The sequence below is a fragment of the Dromiciops gliroides genome, chromosome 1 (assembly GCF_019393635.1).
Source record: "Dromiciops gliroides isolate mDroGli1 chromosome 1, mDroGli1.pri, whole genome shotgun sequence".
NCBI classification, from domain to species: domain Eukaryota; kingdom Metazoa; phylum Chordata; class Mammalia; order Microbiotheria; family Microbiotheriidae; genus Dromiciops; species Dromiciops gliroides.
In genome coordinates, this window is record NC_057861.1 from 417391061 (window position 1) to 417411698 (window position 20638).

General features: G+C 33.4%; 1 protein-coding gene across 3 annotated transcripts in view; it reads right to left on the reverse strand.

The window, feature by feature from the left end:
• The window catches only part of NIPBL (NIPBL cohesin loading factor), a 266297-nt gene that overhangs the window by 41823 nt on the left and 203836 nt on the right, over nucleotides 1-20638 (reverse strand). For all 3 annotated transcript variants that reach the window (XM_043983133.1, XM_043983152.1, XM_043983142.1), the window contains 5 exons: nucleotides 18774-18860; nucleotides 14068-14299; nucleotides 13175-13326; nucleotides 12509-12589; nucleotides 11630-11730 (listed from right to left, as the gene is read on the reverse strand). In XM_043983133.1, coding sequence (XP_043839068.1) covers nucleotides 11630-11730; nucleotides 12509-12589; nucleotides 13175-13326; nucleotides 14068-14299; nucleotides 18774-18860 — 653 coding nt within the window. The remainder of the gene's footprint in view (nucleotides 1-11629; nucleotides 11731-12508; nucleotides 12590-13174; nucleotides 13327-14067; nucleotides 14300-18773; nucleotides 18861-20638) is intronic.

The window sequence follows — 20638 nt, forward strand, 5'->3', positions numbered from 1 at the left end:
CTTTTTGCAAATACTTATGAATGGCACTATAATACAAGATAATCAGATACCCCATAAAACAATATTTCTTAACTTTGGAAGTACAATAAAACTATTCTGTCAACACTTTTATTTGTCTCTTCAAGGATTACCTGTGATGCATCCTGCAATGTCCTTCTTTCTTCTGTTATATATATCAAACTGGAAATTACACATTTAAAATCCCAACTGTCAGTCAAATCAAGTTTATAGACAGTCAAAAACCTCTGAGATTCTCAGTGCCCTCAGTTCCTTTTCTACCACTCTGCTACAGTTACTGCAGGAACAGATGAAGCCCATACGTGACTGAGGGTGGTGAAAGGCCACACTAGTTTATGTTATAAACTTGTTTGCAAAATCTTATGAAGAATGATAATTATAAGCAGTATCTTTTTATAAAGCAAAGAGAAGTAGTGGAGAGTAAAAATAAGCTTAAAGTAAGACTGGCAACAAATATAAGTGAGCAAATTCATCTGAAGGCTATTTAAGGATGAAATGCAAGTAGTAAAATAAATAGAAGAAAATGTAAAATATCTGTAAAGATTACTCTAATAAACTACTGGTTGGTGTAGCCACCACATTTGGACTCTAATTTTGCAGACTAAGACGTTCTTATATGGAAGGCAGATGTGGTATTAAGATAACAAAGATGGAAAGAAAAAGGAAGACTGGATCACACCTACACAGAAATCTATGCCAGAGAATATACAAGTATGAGAGCACAAAAGGCATCAATATGCAAGTCTTCATAAAAGGGGAAGCTACCAAAGGTGAGGAAAAAATATTGTAACTTATTCAATGCCAATAAAGTGATGAATAAAACATCAATAAATAACATAGTGATTGATAGGCTGATGAAAGGAGGGCATACCCAGTGAGGGTACCATAAGCTTTCATATATGTGTATATGTACATACATATATGTAAAATTTCTTGGTTTACTGAATTTGTAGAAAATACAATATCCCATTGTGTTTACTGATTATAAAAAAATATTTGATTTGGCAGAAAAAAACAGTGCTTTAAAGTCTCTTTTCTAACAAGGTACCACCTCTATCAAAACTATTTAAGATTCTTTGAAAGAAAGAACAAAAATAATCCTGTTCAACAAAACCTTTAAACATAAACATCAAGCAAGACAAGGAGCTATATGGTTGCCAAAGGTGCTTGCTGCTGTGATAGAGGTAATTCAGCAGAGTCCAAGCTGAATTCTCTGTGGAAAATGAAGTACTCCAAATGCTATTTATGATGTCATAGTAGTAATTGCAAGAAGTTTTTGAACACTGCATTATCTTTTGGAATAGATGTGTAACCATTCCAAAGACTTTGGCTATTCACACAGAAAGGACCAAATGGATAAAGAATGGTTTTTGACCAAATTATAACATGCACTTGATGGAAAATTTACAGAGCTTTTCCATTAATATGTATACGGAGGACAGACAATATAACAAGATAGATCTGCAATTGAACAGATAAAAAGAGTGGGTTGGATTGTTTTTAGAAAACTAAAATTCCTTTATGATCTCATGCTTCCCTGGCAAACAAAGGTCCATTTTTTAAAAGTGTTTTATCAGTGTTGTTGAATGGCAATGAAAAATGGAATACAACTGGAACTAAAGAATTAAAAACAAACATCACAGAGGTCATTGGAGAGGTGCACCATGAGATTGCGCTGGTTTCAACATATAACTCTGAACATGGGGAACTTTGAAACTGAAGAGGAATGAAAGATGTTATGAAGGAAATATGCTAAGAAATGAAGAGAGGCTGGTCATGTTTTGAAAGTAAATTGATCAAAGGTGAACAGTCAGGAAAAATAGAGAAAGGCCTTGAGAATACTGAAATTATTAGATGACACGGACATGAATTGAATAGGATGGGCAAGTAGGCTGTATTCTTTAATGCTGGAGGGAAATCTCTAATGAAATCATAGATCCTTTCAACTATTTTGAGTATAAGCATACTGAGTAGTATATAAGGTAGAAATTTGGATTTCAGATGATTTCCCCAAATAATCAGGTAGTAGAGTATTTAAGCTAAAGACCAATATGCCAGAACCGATTCCAAACTACACAAGGATATTATTATGGTCCAATAGAGCCATTTACATTTCTGACAGACAGCTACATATTTATTTTTTTATTTTTTTAGTGAGGCAATTGGGGTTAAGTGACTTGCCCAGGGTCACACAGCTAGTAAGTGTTAAGTGTCTGAGGCTGGATTTGAACCCAGGTACTCCTGACTCCAGGGCCAGTGCTCTATCCACTGCGCCACCTAGCTGCCCCTAGCTATATATTTATTACAGAAAAGAATATTAGCACTGAAGACAGTGAATATAGCTGATGATCACAAAAAGGAAATTAAACACATATATACAAAACCCCCCCTAACATTAGAATGATACTGTATACAAATCTGCCTTTTAAGGAAAATAGGGGAAGACGAGGAAGAAGAAGAAGAATTATTTTTATAGTTTGCACCTATTAGGTGTCAGGCACAGTGCTTAGCATTTTCTACAAATTTGGAACATGAGATCTATTATTCCCATTCTTTTTTCCTGTGTCTTTCATAAAAATTAGCTAGGTAGTCAACTCTGATGCAAATGGAGTTTCAGTAACCAGACTTGATAATCTAAATGTCTGATTAATAATCAGTTCTACACAGCTATTTTTCTGCCTATATTTATATATTGCTAAGTTTTATATTTTTGAATTCAAAGTCAATCAATAAACTTTTATTAAATGCCTACTAGGATTGGGCAAGGCACCTAGAAGGATCAGCATTTAAGCAGAATCTTGAATTGTTGCAAGAGGTAGAGGTAAAGAGGAAGACCGCAGGGGACAGACAGACTTAGTAAAGATATGGAAAAGGAAGAGAGAATGACACAAATGAGGAATGGTGAAGGCCAGAGCCAAGACAGCAGAGTAAGGGGAAGATGCACAGCATAACTTGCCTACAAAAACTCGTAGACACATTAGACCGGATTCTGATTGGGAAAGCCAAGGGAAAAAAAAAATCATAGTGAGTCTTTTTTCCAGCCCAGGGTGGTTTAGGGAGACTTAGGTCTGTAGATTCTGGGGAAAAGGTATAGCCAGGAATGTGCATGGCAGAAGCATTCTAGTATCCAAAAACCGGCAGGAAGCATTACAGCAGAAAGATCACTGGGGATATCTGAACTATCACAAAGGGCAGGAATAATTTCCATCTGGCAGCTCCTTCACTCACTAGCCAGTTCTGGGTCATAGATCCAGGGCAAAGAGAAGTGTTCCCACAGGACCAGTTGTGGGTGGGCCCCTATCTGGGTAATGAGCAAGAGTAAGTTCTTTAAGCCTATAGTAGCTATATGGTCCTGATTCTGGAAGCAAGGGGGTGATTTGTTTATAGTCTCCAACCCAGAGTGGAAGCCTGCAGTGGAACAGTCAGGGCAATAGTCCTAGACCAGGAGGAGCCTATAGTTCAGTTGCTCTGCACCTGCAGACCCTTACAGCAGGTGATCAGTGGCTGAGTCCAGCAGCCCTCTATGGACACTCTCAACTAGGGACAAACTGATAGGACTCAAACCTAGATCAAGAACTTGCAGAATTCAGACCAGGTCAGCAAACGAATTTTGCCCAGGATCACATCATTTTGAGAGGACTGAAACCTTGTGGGCAAGGGAGATCCACCTTGATCTTCTACCATTTAAGAATGGTACTCAGAGAATTTCCTTCATCACTTCCCACCTGGTTTTTTCTGACCTGATAAAGTATAGAAACTCATGATTCTACAAGAAGAAATAAACTCTGAAATTCTCACCTTGTCAGATCATATTTCACCCTAGCTTCATCATGCCCTGTGGTTCTTTTCATGTTTTGTCTCCCCCATTTGACTGTGAATTCCTCGAGAGCAGGTTATGCCCTATGCCCTTTCTTTGTATCTCCAGCACATAGTACAGTTCCTGGTACATAGGAGGTATTTAGTTATCATTTATTGACTCTACTGATTCAAAGCAGAAGAGGGAAGCAAGAGGAAAGACAATCAGCTTAGACATTCATCCCCAAAATGTGTACTAAAATAAAGCCCAAAGTTGAGAAAAAGGCTGGAACAAAAACTAAAAGAACACCACTATAAAGAGATATCAGGGTAACAGGAAGCTCAAGACACAAATGTAGAAGAGGACTGTATGACTCAAAAATATCTACAAGCAGAACCTCAAAGAAAAACTCAGCCTGGACACAAATCCAATTGGAATTCCTGGAAGAGTTAAAGCAAGAATTAAAAAAAAAAAAGAACTAAAAAATTATTTGAAAAACTAAATGAAAGACATCAAAAAAAAGATACAAAAAGAGAATCAAAAGCTTGGAACAAGAAACAAACAAAAGGAAATAAGAAGATAACTACTCAAAATCAGAATTTACTAAACAGAAGCTAATGACTCTATGAGACATGAAGAATTATTAAAATAAAATAAAATAAAATAAAATAGGTGTGAAGAGAAAATGTGAGTTATCTCACAGCAAAAACAAGTGACCTAGAAAACACGAGGGGAGATAATTTAAAAATCATTGGGCTACCTGAAAGTCATGGCCAAAAAAAGAGCCTAGATGGCATTTTTTGGGGGGGTGGGGGTGGGGCAATGAGGGTTAAGTGACTTGCCCAGGGTCGGATTTGAACTCAGGTCCTCCTGAATCCAGGGCCGGTGCTTTATCCATTGTGCCACCTACCTCCCCCTAGATGTCATATTTTAAGAAGTCTTAAAACTGCTCAGATTTCTTATAACAAGAGAGTGAAGTAGAAATTTAAAAACCATACTAGTCTCTTCAAACGCCAAAATGAAAACTCCTAGAAATATTAACAGCCAAAATCTAGAACTCCCAGGTAAAGGAAAAAACTTGGCAAACAACCAGAAAGGAAAAAACCACAGGCAGGATCACACAAGATTTAGCAGGTACCACTGTAGAGGAGCAGAAAGCTTGATACATGATATTCCAGAAAGCAAAAGATGTAAGTTTACAATCAAGAATGATATATGATGAGTGTCATCCTATTGGAGAAAAAACATGTACTTTTAATGAAAAACAGAACTTTTCAAGTATTCTAGATGAAAGGATCAAAAGCTGAGAAGAAAATATGACAAGTACACAGGAGTGAAGAGAAATATAAAACAATAAACATGAGCATGCAACCATAAAGATCTAAAAAAATATATATTATTATATGGGAAGATGTATATCACCACTACTATTATCACTCTCCTTGTCATCATTATCATCTTCATTATCAGAGGGAGTCTAATTTGACACAGAATCTGAAAATTATTTTATTATGATTTAATTATATTAAAATACCAATAAAAAAGGTGGAAAAGAGGAATACACTGCGGGAGAAGGGGTGAAGGGAGAGGAGAGAATTATTTCACATAGTTGAGATGTACAAGTAAGTAGGTTATATACAGCAAGGAGGAGGGAATCAGAGGGGTAGCAGTGACACGAACCGAATTCTCATTTGAACTGGTAAGAGAGAAAGAGTATACAGATACACACACATAAAGAGCTGGGTACAAAAATATATTTCATACAGAAAAGGGAGGCAAAAGGCTTAAGGAAAAGTGGAAGAGAATAAAAGGATGAATAGATTAATGGAGGGAGTAGTCAAAAGCAAAGCAATCTCTTAAAGGGAGGACAGGAAAAAAAGAGAAAGTATAAAAAATAGGATGGAAGGAAATACATAGTAACCATAACTGTGAACATGAATGGGATAAACTCACCCATGAAGTGGATGATAACAGAATGGATTAGAAACGAGAATCCCCAAAATATCTTGCTTATAAGGAACACTTATATGCACATAGTTAAAAAAAAAAAGATGAGGCAGAATGCTTCATTTAAAGTAAAAAATACAGGAGTAGTAATCATGACCTCAGACAAAGCAACAGCAATAGTAGAACTAATTTAAAGGGGGAAATATCATTTTGCTAATATTTAGCATAGACAAGAAATTTTTATCAATATTAAACATATATGCACCAAAGGAAAGAACATCTACATTTTCCAAGGAAAAGTTAAACAAATTACAAGGAGAAATGCAGTTAAAATAGTGGCAGACCTCATCTGACACCTCTCAGACCTAGATAAATTCAACAAGAAAAGTCAGATATGATTAACTTCTGAAAATATTGACTGAGATTAGAAATTAATATAACTATTTTTAGTTGTGGATAGGACCTTCAGAAAAACTGACTCTGTTAGGGCAAAAAACCCTCATAAAACAAATACTGAAAAGCAGAAATATAAATGTAGATTTTACTGATCAGAATGCAATAAAAATCATATTTCACAAAGGACTTTTGAAATAATGATTTAAAATTAATTGGAAACTAATTTAATCTCTAGGAACAAGTGGATCAAAGAACACATCATAGAAACAATCAATTTCACTAAAGATAATGACAATGAGAAAATATAATAAAATTTCTGGGATGTAGCTAAAGCAGTTTATAAGAGGAAAATTTATCCCTCTAAATGCTTTCATCAATGAAAAATAAAAAATAAAAAGATCAGATCTATAAACTGACATACAAATAAAAACCCCAGAAAACTAATACATTTAAAACTTTCAACTAAATACCAAAATAGAAAATATAAAATGAAAGGTGATTAAAAACCTGAAAACAAAGAAAAACCTAACTTCCATTGGATTAATAAACAAAACCAGGAGCTGTTAAAAAGACAAAACTGATAAAAAAATTACAAGTATTAAAAATGAAAAAGGTGAATCTGCAACCAATTAAGAAATTAAGGAACTTGTAAGGAACTATTTTGTCAAATGAAATGCCTACAATATTGACAAGTTTAAATACAATGAATATTTATAAATATATGATTTGCTCAGATTAAAAGAAAAGGAAATAAGAGTACTGAAATAATCCTATCTGAGAAAATGAAATTGAACAAGCAAGCCATACATGAACCTACAAAGAAGAATTCCAGTACCAGATACATGGACTAACGAATTAATTATACCAAATATTTAAAGAACAATTAATTCCAATAATACGTGAAGTGTTTGAAAAAATAGAAAAAGGAGTAATTTCAAATTCCTTCTATGACACAAATCTGGTCTTGATATCTAAGCCAGAAAGAGTCAAAACAGAGACAACTTTATATCAATATCCTTAATGAATACTGATGCAAAAATTTAACTAAATATTAGCAAGAAGACTTTAGCAACATATCACAAAGATCACTATGACCAGGCTGGAGTTATACTAGAAATGCAGGATTGGTTCAATATTAGGGGAACTACAAACATAATTCACCGCATTAATAACAAAGCAACAAAAAAATCATATAATTTTACTAACTGATGGAGAAAAGGCTTTTGGCAAAATATAATACCCACTGCTATTAAAAACAGAGGGGTAAATGGAACTTTTCTAAAAATTGATAAATATTATCTATTAAAAATAAAGAACAAGCATTATCTGTAATGGAGGTAAGCTAGAAAGAAGTCTATCCCATACGATCAGCGGTAAAGTCAAAGTGTCTATTATCATAATCACTATTAAATATAGTGCTAAAAATATAAGCTAAAACAATAAGAAAAAGAAATGAAAGAAGTAAACATATGGGAAGAAAAAAAATGATTATTTTTTGCAGATAATATGATAGTTTACTTAGAAAACTCTAGAGAGTCAACTGAAAACTAATTGAAATAATTAATACAGTTACATTATATAAAAAATCCAGGGGCAGCTAGGTGGCGCAGTGGATAGAGCACCGGCCCTGGAATCAGGAGGACCTGAGTTCAAATCTGAAGCCTCAGACACTTAACACTTACTAGCTGTGTGACCCTGGGCAAGTCACTTAACCCCAATTGCCTCACACACACACACAAACAAAATTCCATAAAAATAATCTGTATTCACTTCTATATATTACCAACAAATCCCAACAGGGAAAGAGAGAAATAAAAATTCCATTTAAAACAGTGATAGACAATACAAAATATTTGGAAATCAACCTACTAAGACATACACAGGAACTATATGAACACAATTATAAAACACTCTTCACACAATATCTAAATAACTAGAGAAATATTAGCTGTTCATGGGCCAATAGAATACAAATTACAAGACAAACTAAATTAATTTAATATGAAATTCAACAAGGAACAAAAAGGTTAAGAAAATCAAGGGAATTAATTTTAAAATGTGGGAAGGAAGAAGGCCTGCCTGACAGCACCAGCAGATCTCAAACTATACTACACAGCACTAATCCTTAAAATAATTTTGAACTGGGTAACAGAGAAGTTGATCAATGAAATAAAACAGTTACAAAATGTGTAGAAAAAAAGAAGCACAGTATCCTAATAATAAACCCAATGATCCTAGTGAGAGGGGTGAGAACCCTCCATTTGACAAAAATTGTTGGGAAACCTGAAAAGCAGTCTAGGAGAAACTATATTTTGATCAATATCCTACACCACGAATCAAAATAAGTTCAGAATGGGTAAATGATTTAAACATAAAGGATAACATCATAAATTAGAAGGTCATGGAAGAAATTACCTGTCAGACATAGGAAGAGGAAGAACTTATGACAAAACCAGAGACAGTTTTGAGTAGGACAAATGGATAATTTGATTACATGAAATATATATAGCACAAACAAAATCAATGCTGCTAAAATTAGAAGAAAAGTGGGAAATTGGGGGAAATGTTTGTAGAATTTCTAAGACATATGGAACAGAGTCAAATTTAAAAAAAAAAGAGCAATTTCCTTAATTGGTAAATGGTTAAAGGTTCTGAACAGGCATTTTTCAGAGGAAGAAATTTAAGCTATCAAGAACCATAAGAAAAAAATGTTCTCAATCATTAATAATCTGAAAAATGTAAATTAAAACAACTCTGATGTTGTTTTAATCTCTCACCCATGAAATTGACAGGACAGACAGGAAAGGAAAATGACAAATGCTGGAGAGGCTGTGGGTAATCATAGGCACATTAATCCAGTTTTGGTGTGCTATCAACTGGTTCAAATATTCTACAAATCAACTTGGAATGATACCCCAAAAGCTACTATCTATATTTTTTGACCCAGCAATATTGAAGTCTATACCCCAAAGAGATCAAAGGAAGAGGAAAAAGACTTATATGTACCAAAATATTTATGGCAGCTCTTTTTGTCCTATCAAAGAAATGGAAATGGAATGGGTAGCCACCAATTGGGGAATGCCTGGCCAAGTTACAATATATGTATATGACAGAATGCTATTGTATAAGAAATGCTGAAGGAGATGGTTTTAGAGACACCTGGGGGGACCTGTATTAACTAATTCAAAGTAAAGTGAACAGCACCAGGAGAATAATTTATATAATAATACTGTAAAGACAAACAACTTTCTAAGATTTAAGAATTTTGATCAACACAACCAACCACAGTTCTAGAGCATTCATGTTGAAACATGTTATCCTCAGTGATATATAGACTGAAGCACATTATGTTTTGGATATGACTAAGGTGGGAATCTGTTTTGCTTTGACTATATATATTTGTAACAAGTTTTGTTTTTATTGATTTCTCAAAAGGAAAATTAAATTAATAAAAAAGTGATATAATGGCAAATAAGTTATTTGGCCCTAGCATAGTGATTGAGGGGAAGTAAGGTACATCAGCCTCAAGTGATGCACTGAAGTCAAACTGTGAGGCTCTAAATGACAAGGGAGCTTATATTTTGTTCTTGAGACAATGGTGAAAGACTACTGAAACTTGTGAGACACAAAATGATTGAAATTTTAGGAAGTTGCCCAGCCTCACTATCCTTATCTCCTTTTTATAGTTATTAGGCATCTTAGATATCATTTAGGCTAACCCTTCATTTTACAGATAAGGAAACTAAGGCCCAGAGAAGGTATTTGACCCAAGTTACAGAGCTAAAATTAGTGAAAGAAATTAGATATGATTCAAGCTTAGCACAGTGCCTGGCACATAGTAGACGCTTAATAAATGTGTATTGATTGGCTGATCTCAGGTCAAAGGATGATAGAATTTATAGAGTTATTGATTGCCTGAAATCTAATCCAACCTCTTATTTTACAGATAAAAGAAACTGAGGCCCAGAGAGGTTAAGTGACTTGTCCAACTATTTATCAAATGACAAAGCTAGGAATTAAATATAGGTCTCCTGGTGCCAAATCCAGAGCTCTTTCTTTTTGTATTATATTATTAATTTTTCTCTTGATCTAACCTCAATCTACTTCTAACTAACTTTTGGCATTAGGTTGGGAAGCAAGCATTTTGTTCTAAAGAGCTGCCTTGCTATTGTGTAAATGGCAAACAGAGCAGGGCAATAAAAATAAATTATATTGCCAACAAAAGATTTGTAAAATCTACTCTTCTTAATTATGTTAATAAACAATTAATGAACACTTATAGACATAGCACTGTTAAAGTCACTGCCAGAAAAGATCTAAAAAATGACGACGAAATAAAATAGATTGCACTTATAAAATATAATAAAAGCTTATTTCAGATTAATAAATAATGTACAAGTAGAAAAGCCATGTAAGATCCTTATTATTCCTCCCTATTTATTATTCCATTCTAAGTCTGTGGCACAATGGACAATGAGCTAGAGTCAGGAAGGCCTGAGTTCAAATTTGACCTCAGAATGACTAGTTGTGTAACCCACGGCAAGTTACTTAACCTGTTTGCTTAACCTCAGTTTCCTCAACTTTAGAATGGAGATAATCTGCTTCTGAGAGTTGTTATGAGGATAAAATGAGAGGATACTTGCAAAGCATTTTGTAAACCTCAAAGCATTATGTAAATGCTAGCTGTTATTATTGTTAGTAAAGAAAATTGCATTTTCTACTTTAAATTTTCTGGTTTCTCAAAAGTGAGTTTCCAAGAAGAATATAAACCATGAAACATCCATCACATGGACTATAATGTTCAAGTCTTTCAAGGTAAAGTTGAAAGGAAGAGATTTTCTGACTCCCAGATCACTTAGAATAGTCCAAATAACAGAAAGTAGGTGATGACACAGAATCTCAGAGATGGTAAAGACCTCAGAGGGCATTTAATTCAGGCTACATGAGCAACCCCCTTACCACTCCCCCCCCAAAAAAACCCCTCTCTACCACATCCCCCAGTGACCATACAGCATTTAGTTGGAGACCTTCAATTAGAAGGATTCTGTTGCTTTCCTATAGCATCTCATTCTACTTTAGTATATCACTAATTGTCAGAAAGTGCATCTTTATATAAAGGTAAAAATTTTTTCTCTGCATTTTCTACCTATTATTCTTATTTTTGTCTTCTGGAGTGCAGGTTAAGTAACTTCTAGAACAAGTGAACTCACATCAGATATACGTGTGATGGGCTCTTGCTACACTACTATGATTCATATAGAAAACAGGCTTAAGGAAGAAGTTGCATGAGAGAAAGTGATGTTGATCTCTCACTTGGCTCACTCTCCTCAACAATAATTTTCTGTAGGAAAAGAGGAATACAGCCTTATTATCCTAATCTCTACTTTTGCTTTCTCTGAAAGCAGAGATAAGTTATAATATAGTGCTATGGTCTCCTGAGGCCTTCATTATAATGGACCACTTCTATTTTACCTGAAGTTCCTTAGACTCCTCTTGCTGGTTGGTAATCTTGCAAGTGAAGTGAAAATTTCTTCCAAAATCAACTGCCTATGTTTTTCATACCTTGAGAATACCTATTTAGCAGTCATAAGATTAAAAAAAACAAAACCCAAAAGATTAACATTTGCTCAAAACAAAAATGACAGATTTTAATTTCCAACAGAACTATATTCTATCTGCTCTGTTATGTTTCTTGTATGTACCTTATTGTATACATGTCCCCTCCCTAACTAGAAAATAAACTACTCAAGGGCAGAGAGGGTTTTTGACTTTCTTGTATTTACAGTGTAAAGCATAGTGGTAGCATTCAGGAAGCAACCTTTACATAAACATGACAAACATTTTAAACACCCTGAATAATCAATTCCAACTTGAAATATCCTGAGAATTTGGCCACACATCAGCAATATTTTTCTATTATTAATTAACAAAGGATTTAGTAAGTGTCTACTGTGTGGAAGGTATTGTATTAGGCAATGTAGTTACAAAGAAAAAACCCAAAGAGAATTTGCCCTCCAGGAACTTGAATTCTACTGGGGAGAGGGGAAATAATGAGAATAAGTATGATTATTTCACCTCTAAATCGTCTTGAATGATTATGATTTTATTTATTAAGAATACTTTTAATTTCAAGGAAAGCTTTTCTGGACCACTAACTTCTTGTATTTAACTGAAGAGATCTAGCTACTAAATATATAAAGCAGATAATTCATCAACATGCGACAAAAATGAAGATTAAAAAAAATTACAGATAACAGTAACTTTCAAGTATTAAATGATATTTTTGTTAATATTATTTTCTTAGTGACATAATTAAAATAACAACAACCAATTGATAGAAATTATACTTACTGCAGTGACTAATTTGATGGCACATAACTGGAGTTCACTGACATTTTCTACAAAAAATGGTGTTATTCCCATTGATGATATCTACAAAAAATATGGGGGGAAAATATTTCACTATTATGCCCAAACTTTCCAGATAACCTACTTATGAATTAGCCAGAAGACCCTGGGAACCATTCTGAATTTTTCTTGCCAGTCATTCAACTGCTCAATGAGCTATTTATTCTACTCCATGACCATACAATTCTCTCTCTCTCTCTCTCTCTCTCTCTCACACACACACACACACACACACACACACACACACACACACGAGGGGCATAATTTCTAGCATTAAAAAAAAAACAAAACTTCAAGCCTCCTAAGACAAGTAAAAAAACTTAGAATATTAGGACACACCAATCATGTTTGTAACATGATCCACTTTTGGGGAAATAGTAGCTTATCTTTCAGAGAATCAAGAGGCCATTTATCACAACATTTATCTACATTTAAAATTTATCTTTAGTCAAAACTCTCTTATACCTCTAATGTAGCAGTTTAAAGAAAAACATTCTATTTGAGGTTGAAATTCTAATTTGTTATTGATAGTAAATAAAGTAAAATTATACCCACTCTTTATTTTTAAGTTATTGTTTAGAAATTACAAAACCTCTCAGAAATACTTACCTGAAGGATTGTTGTATCAGTCAGGAGTTGTATTTCCAAAAGTTCTGCCAAGCTGCTAACGATATCACAAACTTTGTTATAAAGCATTACGATTACTCTCTGCTTGTGAGTGGAACACTTGGCACGTTTTGCCTTTGAGGTTAATACTCCTCCTAATGGTTTTTAAGTTAGAAAAAAAAATCAACAAAATATTTTATATTAGATTAATATAAATTTGATAAAATGAAATTTTGAAATATCTGTATATTTCTTATTAATTACAAATAAGAAATCAAACTCCCTAGCCCCTGAACCATTTACTAAGGGAAAGAAAATTGTCTTTGATGACATTAATTTGAAAAGTAAACATTCTTATATAGCAGTAGATGACTTATGGCATACTTTGTAGGTAATTAAAATCTTGAGACTACAACAAATCATATTTGACTTAATGTGCAATCAAAATAATTTGATAATATATGCCAAATTGTAGATTATTCAATGTCCAATATCTTCTATGAGGTTAAGGAAAGGGAAAGATTTCAAAACTTAATATAGTTGTTCCCACAAATCCACTGCCATCTCTGATAAAGATTAGAAGGTGACAGAGATTAAAAACAACCTATATAAGCTATATTTTTTCCAAATCAGTACAATGCTAGCTTTGCTGTGCATAAGATATTTTCTAAATAAATTCTTATTGAAGGATTATAGATAATTGATAAAGGGTCATATTTATAATATAAATCAGACAGTATTTCTATACCCTTTCTAATTTCAGCATTAGATTATGGTACCACCTGAAGTAATCATGTTAATTCCATTTTTCACTTAAATTGGAAAAATATATAACAGAAAATTTTTATTAAGGACTAAATTAAAAAGTGTACATCAATAAATAATGACAAACTAACCGCCATGAGGATCCACTCTGTAGACAGGATCATACTGAGGATAAAGAGTATTTTGTAAATGAAATTTAGTGTATTGTATAACTCTTTCTATTACATCCTCAATATATACAGCTTTTGGCATATTAGGTGATGTCATAATGTTGATAGCTGTAAGACAAGCATCTGCTGATTTTGTAACTCTCTCCATAATTAGGTCTCTCCACAGACGTTCTTCTTCTTCAGTGTCATTATTCTACAAAAGAACAGATTGTTAATGTAGTAGGAATATATACATTCAGTTTTTAAAATACAGCATAAATGATAATTATATCATATTGAGCTTTACTTTCAACTTTCACCACTAGATGGAACTCTACATTTAGATAGTTATTATCAAGTACAAATATCCTTAAGGTTGCTGTATGAAACTATTTCTATATAACGAATAGTCCTATGTTGTTGTTATGAACATTTATTCATATGGTTAAAACTTTGTAAATGTTTTACTGTAGTGGAAAGAACATAGAACTGAGTCAAAAGACTTCAGCATGAATCTCATTTATTACCTGTGTGATCTTGGCCAAGTCACTTAACCTCATGGGAGTTCCTATATATTAATAAGGACTCTAGGTAAGAAAATTGCCAAGGTCATCTTTTAGCTTTGGAAATTAAGATTTGGTTTTGGTGGGACACAATGATATTATGAAATCCAAAGTATACAAAGTATATACCTGCTTAGAAAGACTGTTAAGTGTTTGTAAGTCAACTGACCCCAAATACCCATTCTGATGAACATAATATATCTGAGGAAACAATGTCAAGTTTACTGATTTACCTAAATAAAAACTACTATTTTCAGCTGGCAAATTGGAATTGTAAAAATGGTAGGAAGACTACTGAATGAAAAAGCATCAAGCCATTAATTACCCCGTCAGGGACTGGGCTAAATATTAAGCAAAAATATAAATAAACCAGAAAAGTCCTGTCCATAAGGAGCTTACATTTATATCCTAGTGGAGTGAGACAATACTTAGGGGGGAACTAGCAAGTAGGTAGGTGTGTGTGTGTGTGTGTGTGTGTGTGTGAGAGAGAGAGAGAGAGAGAGAGAGAGAGAGAGAGAGAGAGAGAGAGAGAGAGAGAGAGAGAAAGAGAGGGAACAAACGAGAACGTGGGGGTTACACGTATTTGGGTCTAGTACACATTACGGGCATAGTTTAGAAACTGTTGGGAAGCAGTGTATCTGCCTGGTTCCGGGAAAGATTAAGGCTAATCCTCATTCTATCTCAGTGTCCAGGGCTCCAGGGGCTGAGTATGTTGAATGTTTGTGGGTTTACTTTGTAGCCTGCAACTTTGTTGAAGCGATTTATTATCTCAATTAATATATTTATTTATTCCCCATGATTTCCTAACTATCATATCATCATCAAATATGGATAGTTTCAAATCCTTTTTACCTATCTTATGCCTGTAACTTCTTTTTCTTGTCTTAATGTTATTAACATTTCCAAGACTATATGAAACAAAGCAAGGAGAGTTAGGCATCCTTGCTTTACTGCTGTATTTATTGGAAAAGCTTCTAGTCTATGCCTATTATGTATAATGCTTACTTTTTGTTTTAGTCAGATACTTTAAAAATCATATGAAGAAAGGAACCTTTTTGCCTATACTTTGTAGGTATTTTAATATAAATGAGTGTTGTACTTAGACAATCATGCTGTTTTGGATGTTTTAAAAAACATGATTCATTATGTTGATTGTTGCGTCTTTAGTGTTAACGAATGATTTCTTAGAAGAATCACTAGTTTCTTTTGCAGGGATTTTTGAATTATAGAATCATTATTCATTAATGATATTGATCTATAATTATTTTTCCTGGTTCAGGTATCAGGACTATATTTGCCCCATAAAAAGGGGTCTAAGTAGAGTGCTTTCTTTTTCACTTTTTGAGGACACTCTGTCTAGTATTGGTAATAATTGTTTAAAATGGATATGTTGCCTGAATATTTAAGATCATAACATAAAAAAATTAGAAGAGAAGCAAATCATATATTTTTCATATAGCTAAGAGACATATTCTTTACCAAACAAGGGATAGAGGCAATCAGAATTGTTAAGATAAATAAATGATTGTATGAAATTGAAACTTTTTTTGTATAAACAAACGTAATCTTTCCAGAACAAAAAGAAAGTGGTGGAATGTGAAAAAAAAAATTACACTTACATAGACAGTGTCTCAAAAGTCCTAGTGTAGTTTCAAGTTAAAGCTCTTTCTTCTTTGTGGAAAGAACAACCAAATCAAAAACAATCGAAGGTGATTGGAACAAAATTACAAAGAACCAGAATGGTTCAAGAGAAGATATACAAGACACCCCCAACGCACTCCTATGCAAAGGTAGGTGGTCCACAGGCGTGAACATTGGATATATTTTCAGACTTTTGTGATGGATTGATTAGTTTTACTGATTCTTTTCCTCTTCTCTTTTTCTTAAAAACTGTTATTTGTTATGTAGGATGACTCCTTGGGAGACTAACTCAGGAGAGTTATAGACAGAAGATGCTGGGAGAAATTCTGATGATGTAAAGAACAAAAGATGTTGATAAGTGTTTACAAATATTTGAAATTTAAATGAATTGTGGGGTATTGAGGTTGCTTCTTGATTTTTGTACCTGCATTATTAGATTGTGGAAAGCTTTGAAAATGATTTAAAAAACTATCAGGATATATTCTAACTGAAATTATGCTATAAAGCAATTAAGTACGAGGAATACAAAGAAATGTGCAAAACTTTATGAAATAATGTAAAGTAAAAAAGGAGAACCAGACAAATGGAGTACACATTAATTATATGGTCATAAGTGAAAGAGAATGAGAATGGATGACAGAGTACTAATGTGTACTTAGAAGGAGGAGTGATAAGTTGTTTTATGTATTTAATTTACACACATACACAAACAGTTGTTTCTATTGATGACTGATGTTGTTTCCAATAAATGTTTAATTTGAAATTTTCAAAATCAAACTAAGTATAGTGTGATTATCACAGTACTTGCATTGTAAACTCTTAAAACTACTTGCTGACCAATTATCATCATAGACTGCCTTTAAATATTATTTAATTTTCCTCACATATTTGTTTCACCTATTGAATTGGATAATAAACTCTGAAAGCTGGTATATAATGCATGCTTTTATATCCTATGAAGCAGCTTAACAGAGCCTTAAAGCACAGTTTAATACAATGTTGACTAATTCTTGCACAAACAAAATCTGTAAGGATGCTCTGGTACAAAGCCCCTTCCAACTCTATAATTCTGTGAAGAAGGAAGAGATCCCAAGCAGTTTGATTTTCCTTTTACAAACAATCACCCCCCACCAACACACAATTACTACCATTTGTTATAACCCTTTATAAACAATCATAACATATAGATATTCATATAAATAAAATCACCATTATTTGGTACAGTAACTTTGAGATGTAAATTGTAAAATTTTATCTGAATATGAAAAAAATAAAGCAAATTTTGATATGATGCTTTTAATAATAATTTTAGAATGAATATTATCACAAGTGAAGATAGGTCAACATCAGTGTTAAGTAAAAACCAAATAAAAACCAACTGATAACCAGTTCAAATTGTTTCCCTGGTGACTTCAAGTACGGCCAAGTTTTCCCTAGCCTTAAAAAACCATAACTATACTCCACCATATTCTTAAACTATCATCCTATCTCTCTCCTCTTTTTCAGCCAAACTCCTAAAACAATTGTCTATACTAGCCTACACATCCTCTCCTCTCACTCACTCCTTAATCCTTGGTAGACTAGCTTCCAATTTCACCATTTAATTAAAACTATTCTTTCCAAAGTTTCAAATGTCAAATTCAATGTTCTTTCCTTAGTCCTCATGATATCTGTTGCATTTGACACTGCTGGCCACCTTTTCTTCCAACTTACTTTTAACATCTTTTTAATTTACATGTATAAACACACACATATTATATGTACATATGAATATACAAATGTAAATACACACATTTGTTTAAAAATACACAAGTCTCCTTTGTTAGAATATAAACTCATTCTAATTAGGAATTATTTCATTCTTTTTTTGTTTTTTGTTTTGTTTTGTTTTTTGCAGGGCAATGGGGGTTAAGTGACTTGCCCGGGGTCACACAGTTGGTAAGTGTCAAGTGTCTGAGGCTGGATTTGAACTCAGGTACTCCTGAATCCAGGGCCGGTGCTTTATCCACTGTACCACCTAGCTGCCCCCTATTTCATTCTTTATATTTTATGTCAAGCATAGCACAGTAGGCCTAAATGCTTGCTGAATGACTGATATGAATGTCCTTCCTATTTAAAGACCTTCTTAAATGCATGCTTTAAATGGAAAGAAAACTTGCATTTACTAGAGTCAACTTTTTTATACAATGTGTTTAAAAAATATTCTCAGGGGCAGTTAGATGGCACAGTAGATAAAGCACTGGTCTTGGATTCAGGAGGACCTGAGTTCAATTCTGGACTCAGACACTTAACACTGCTCTGTGACCCCGGGGAAGTCACTTAACCCTCATTGCCCCGCAAAAAAACCCAACAAAAACCCCATAAACTCATTTAAGAAATACCAATCAAAAAAATAAGATACTTGTAAGTCAAAAGACCAAAGATAGTATAATATAATGCTAACAAAATTAAAAGCAGAATCATCAATATTCATCTTAAACTTACATGATTTAGCAATGTAGAAAGCTTGGACCCATCCTGAATATTCTTCTCCAAAATATTTAGCACTTTTACTGTTTTATCAGTTGCAAGCTATAAAGAAAGTACAAATGATTATATTATTTCTAGAAAATGAGATGAACATGTAGTAATTATTTAATAAAAATGGCTCTTTTCAAATTTCTATTAAGTATTCCTGAGAATAGGAAACCACTACTCAGCAGAAAAGAGAGAAATCTAATCTTACTTCTGTCTTTTTGGATTTTCTATCACATAAATGAGATTCTGAGGATGGAATCAATACCTTGGATTTTGTAGTTTTTGTGGTACCAGCAAACCACAAGTGAATACATCAGCATAACAGTCAATTACAAATGGTGATAATTCTAAAGAGGATTCATAAAACACAGAATATAAACAAGTTCAACTAGCTTCTTGAAGAATAAAATGGAGCTTAGAGAAATGAAGTGACTGCTTATAGATGAAACTAAAGCCCAAGTGACACTTGGTTGCCAGTCATGAGTATGTTTGTTTTTGTGCACAGTGCTACATGCAAGTCTAACAAAGACATGGAAGAAGTTAAATACATCTCTAGAATCTACCTGTAGGTTAACAGGAGCTGATTTCAAAATTAAAATAATTATACTTGAGGTTCCCCCAAATCTGAGGGAGTCTGAAAAACATAAGGTCTAACACAATGCAGGGAGTCAATAGATATTTGTTAACTGATTCAATAATATTCTGCATAAAAGATCAAAGTGTGGTTGAAGTCTATGGTGCAGTGAGAAGAGTACTGGATATGGGTCTTAATTACATCCCCACTACTTAGTGGCAAAGTGACTAGGTGCAACTCATTAAACTTTTTGAAGTATCAGATTCCTAATTTGCAAAATGAGCAGGACTAACAATACCTGCAGGATCTAACATACAAGGCTATTGGGTATGTAAAGTGCTTTACCAAGCTTAAAGAACTATGTGAATGGTAGTTATTAGGGTTATTGTTTTACCAAATTAATAATCTGAATGGAAGAGGAACATAGGGAATCAAGTACTGGAGTTAGGAATCAGGAAAACCTGGGTTCAAATCCTGCCTTTGACACATCATACCTTATGTGTCCACAGGCAAGGGTCTCTGTGTCTCAAGCACCATTCAGACTTGTTATAAAGTTATTGGTGTACTATTACCTGTGATATCACAAATCTTTGATATATTGCATTATTAATGTTAGGTAATAGAGTTTTATTATAAAAAACAATAATCTAAAAAAGAAGGAAGGAAGCAATGAGATACAATAGGAAATACTAGAATGGAATTTGGGCAAGCCGGGTTCTAGTTCCAGCTCTGCCATTAATTATGGATTTGGGGAGTTTTCAAACTCTTTGATCCTCAGTTTCTTCATCTAGGGTAGGACTGAACTAGGTGACTGTTAATGTCCTTTGCAGCTCTGAAATTCTATAAAAATTTAAAATCATTAAAATACGTTTTCTCCCCAACAAAAGAGAACTATTAAATGCTAATCCAGTCAGTTGAAACTGCTGAGATATAAATCTGATGTAAACTTTTTATTTAAATATCCTCATTAGAAAGCAAATATCCATAATTACCCTTCCCCATAATTTTTTCATATTAAACAGTAAGTTAGCTGGTCCCAGGAATAAGATTTTAAAGGTTTTTTAGTATATTATAATAGTAAAGGTTCTTGATAGAACTTTCTAATACATTTAGAATTAGGAATACACATAATTATGTAACTTTGAGAAACTCAAGTACCTAAGATTTGGATTTGCTCTGCTGTGATGTTATAAATAAAAATTTGGTTATACAAAAGAAATCATTGTATTCCTCATTATAATATAAACATTAATAGGAA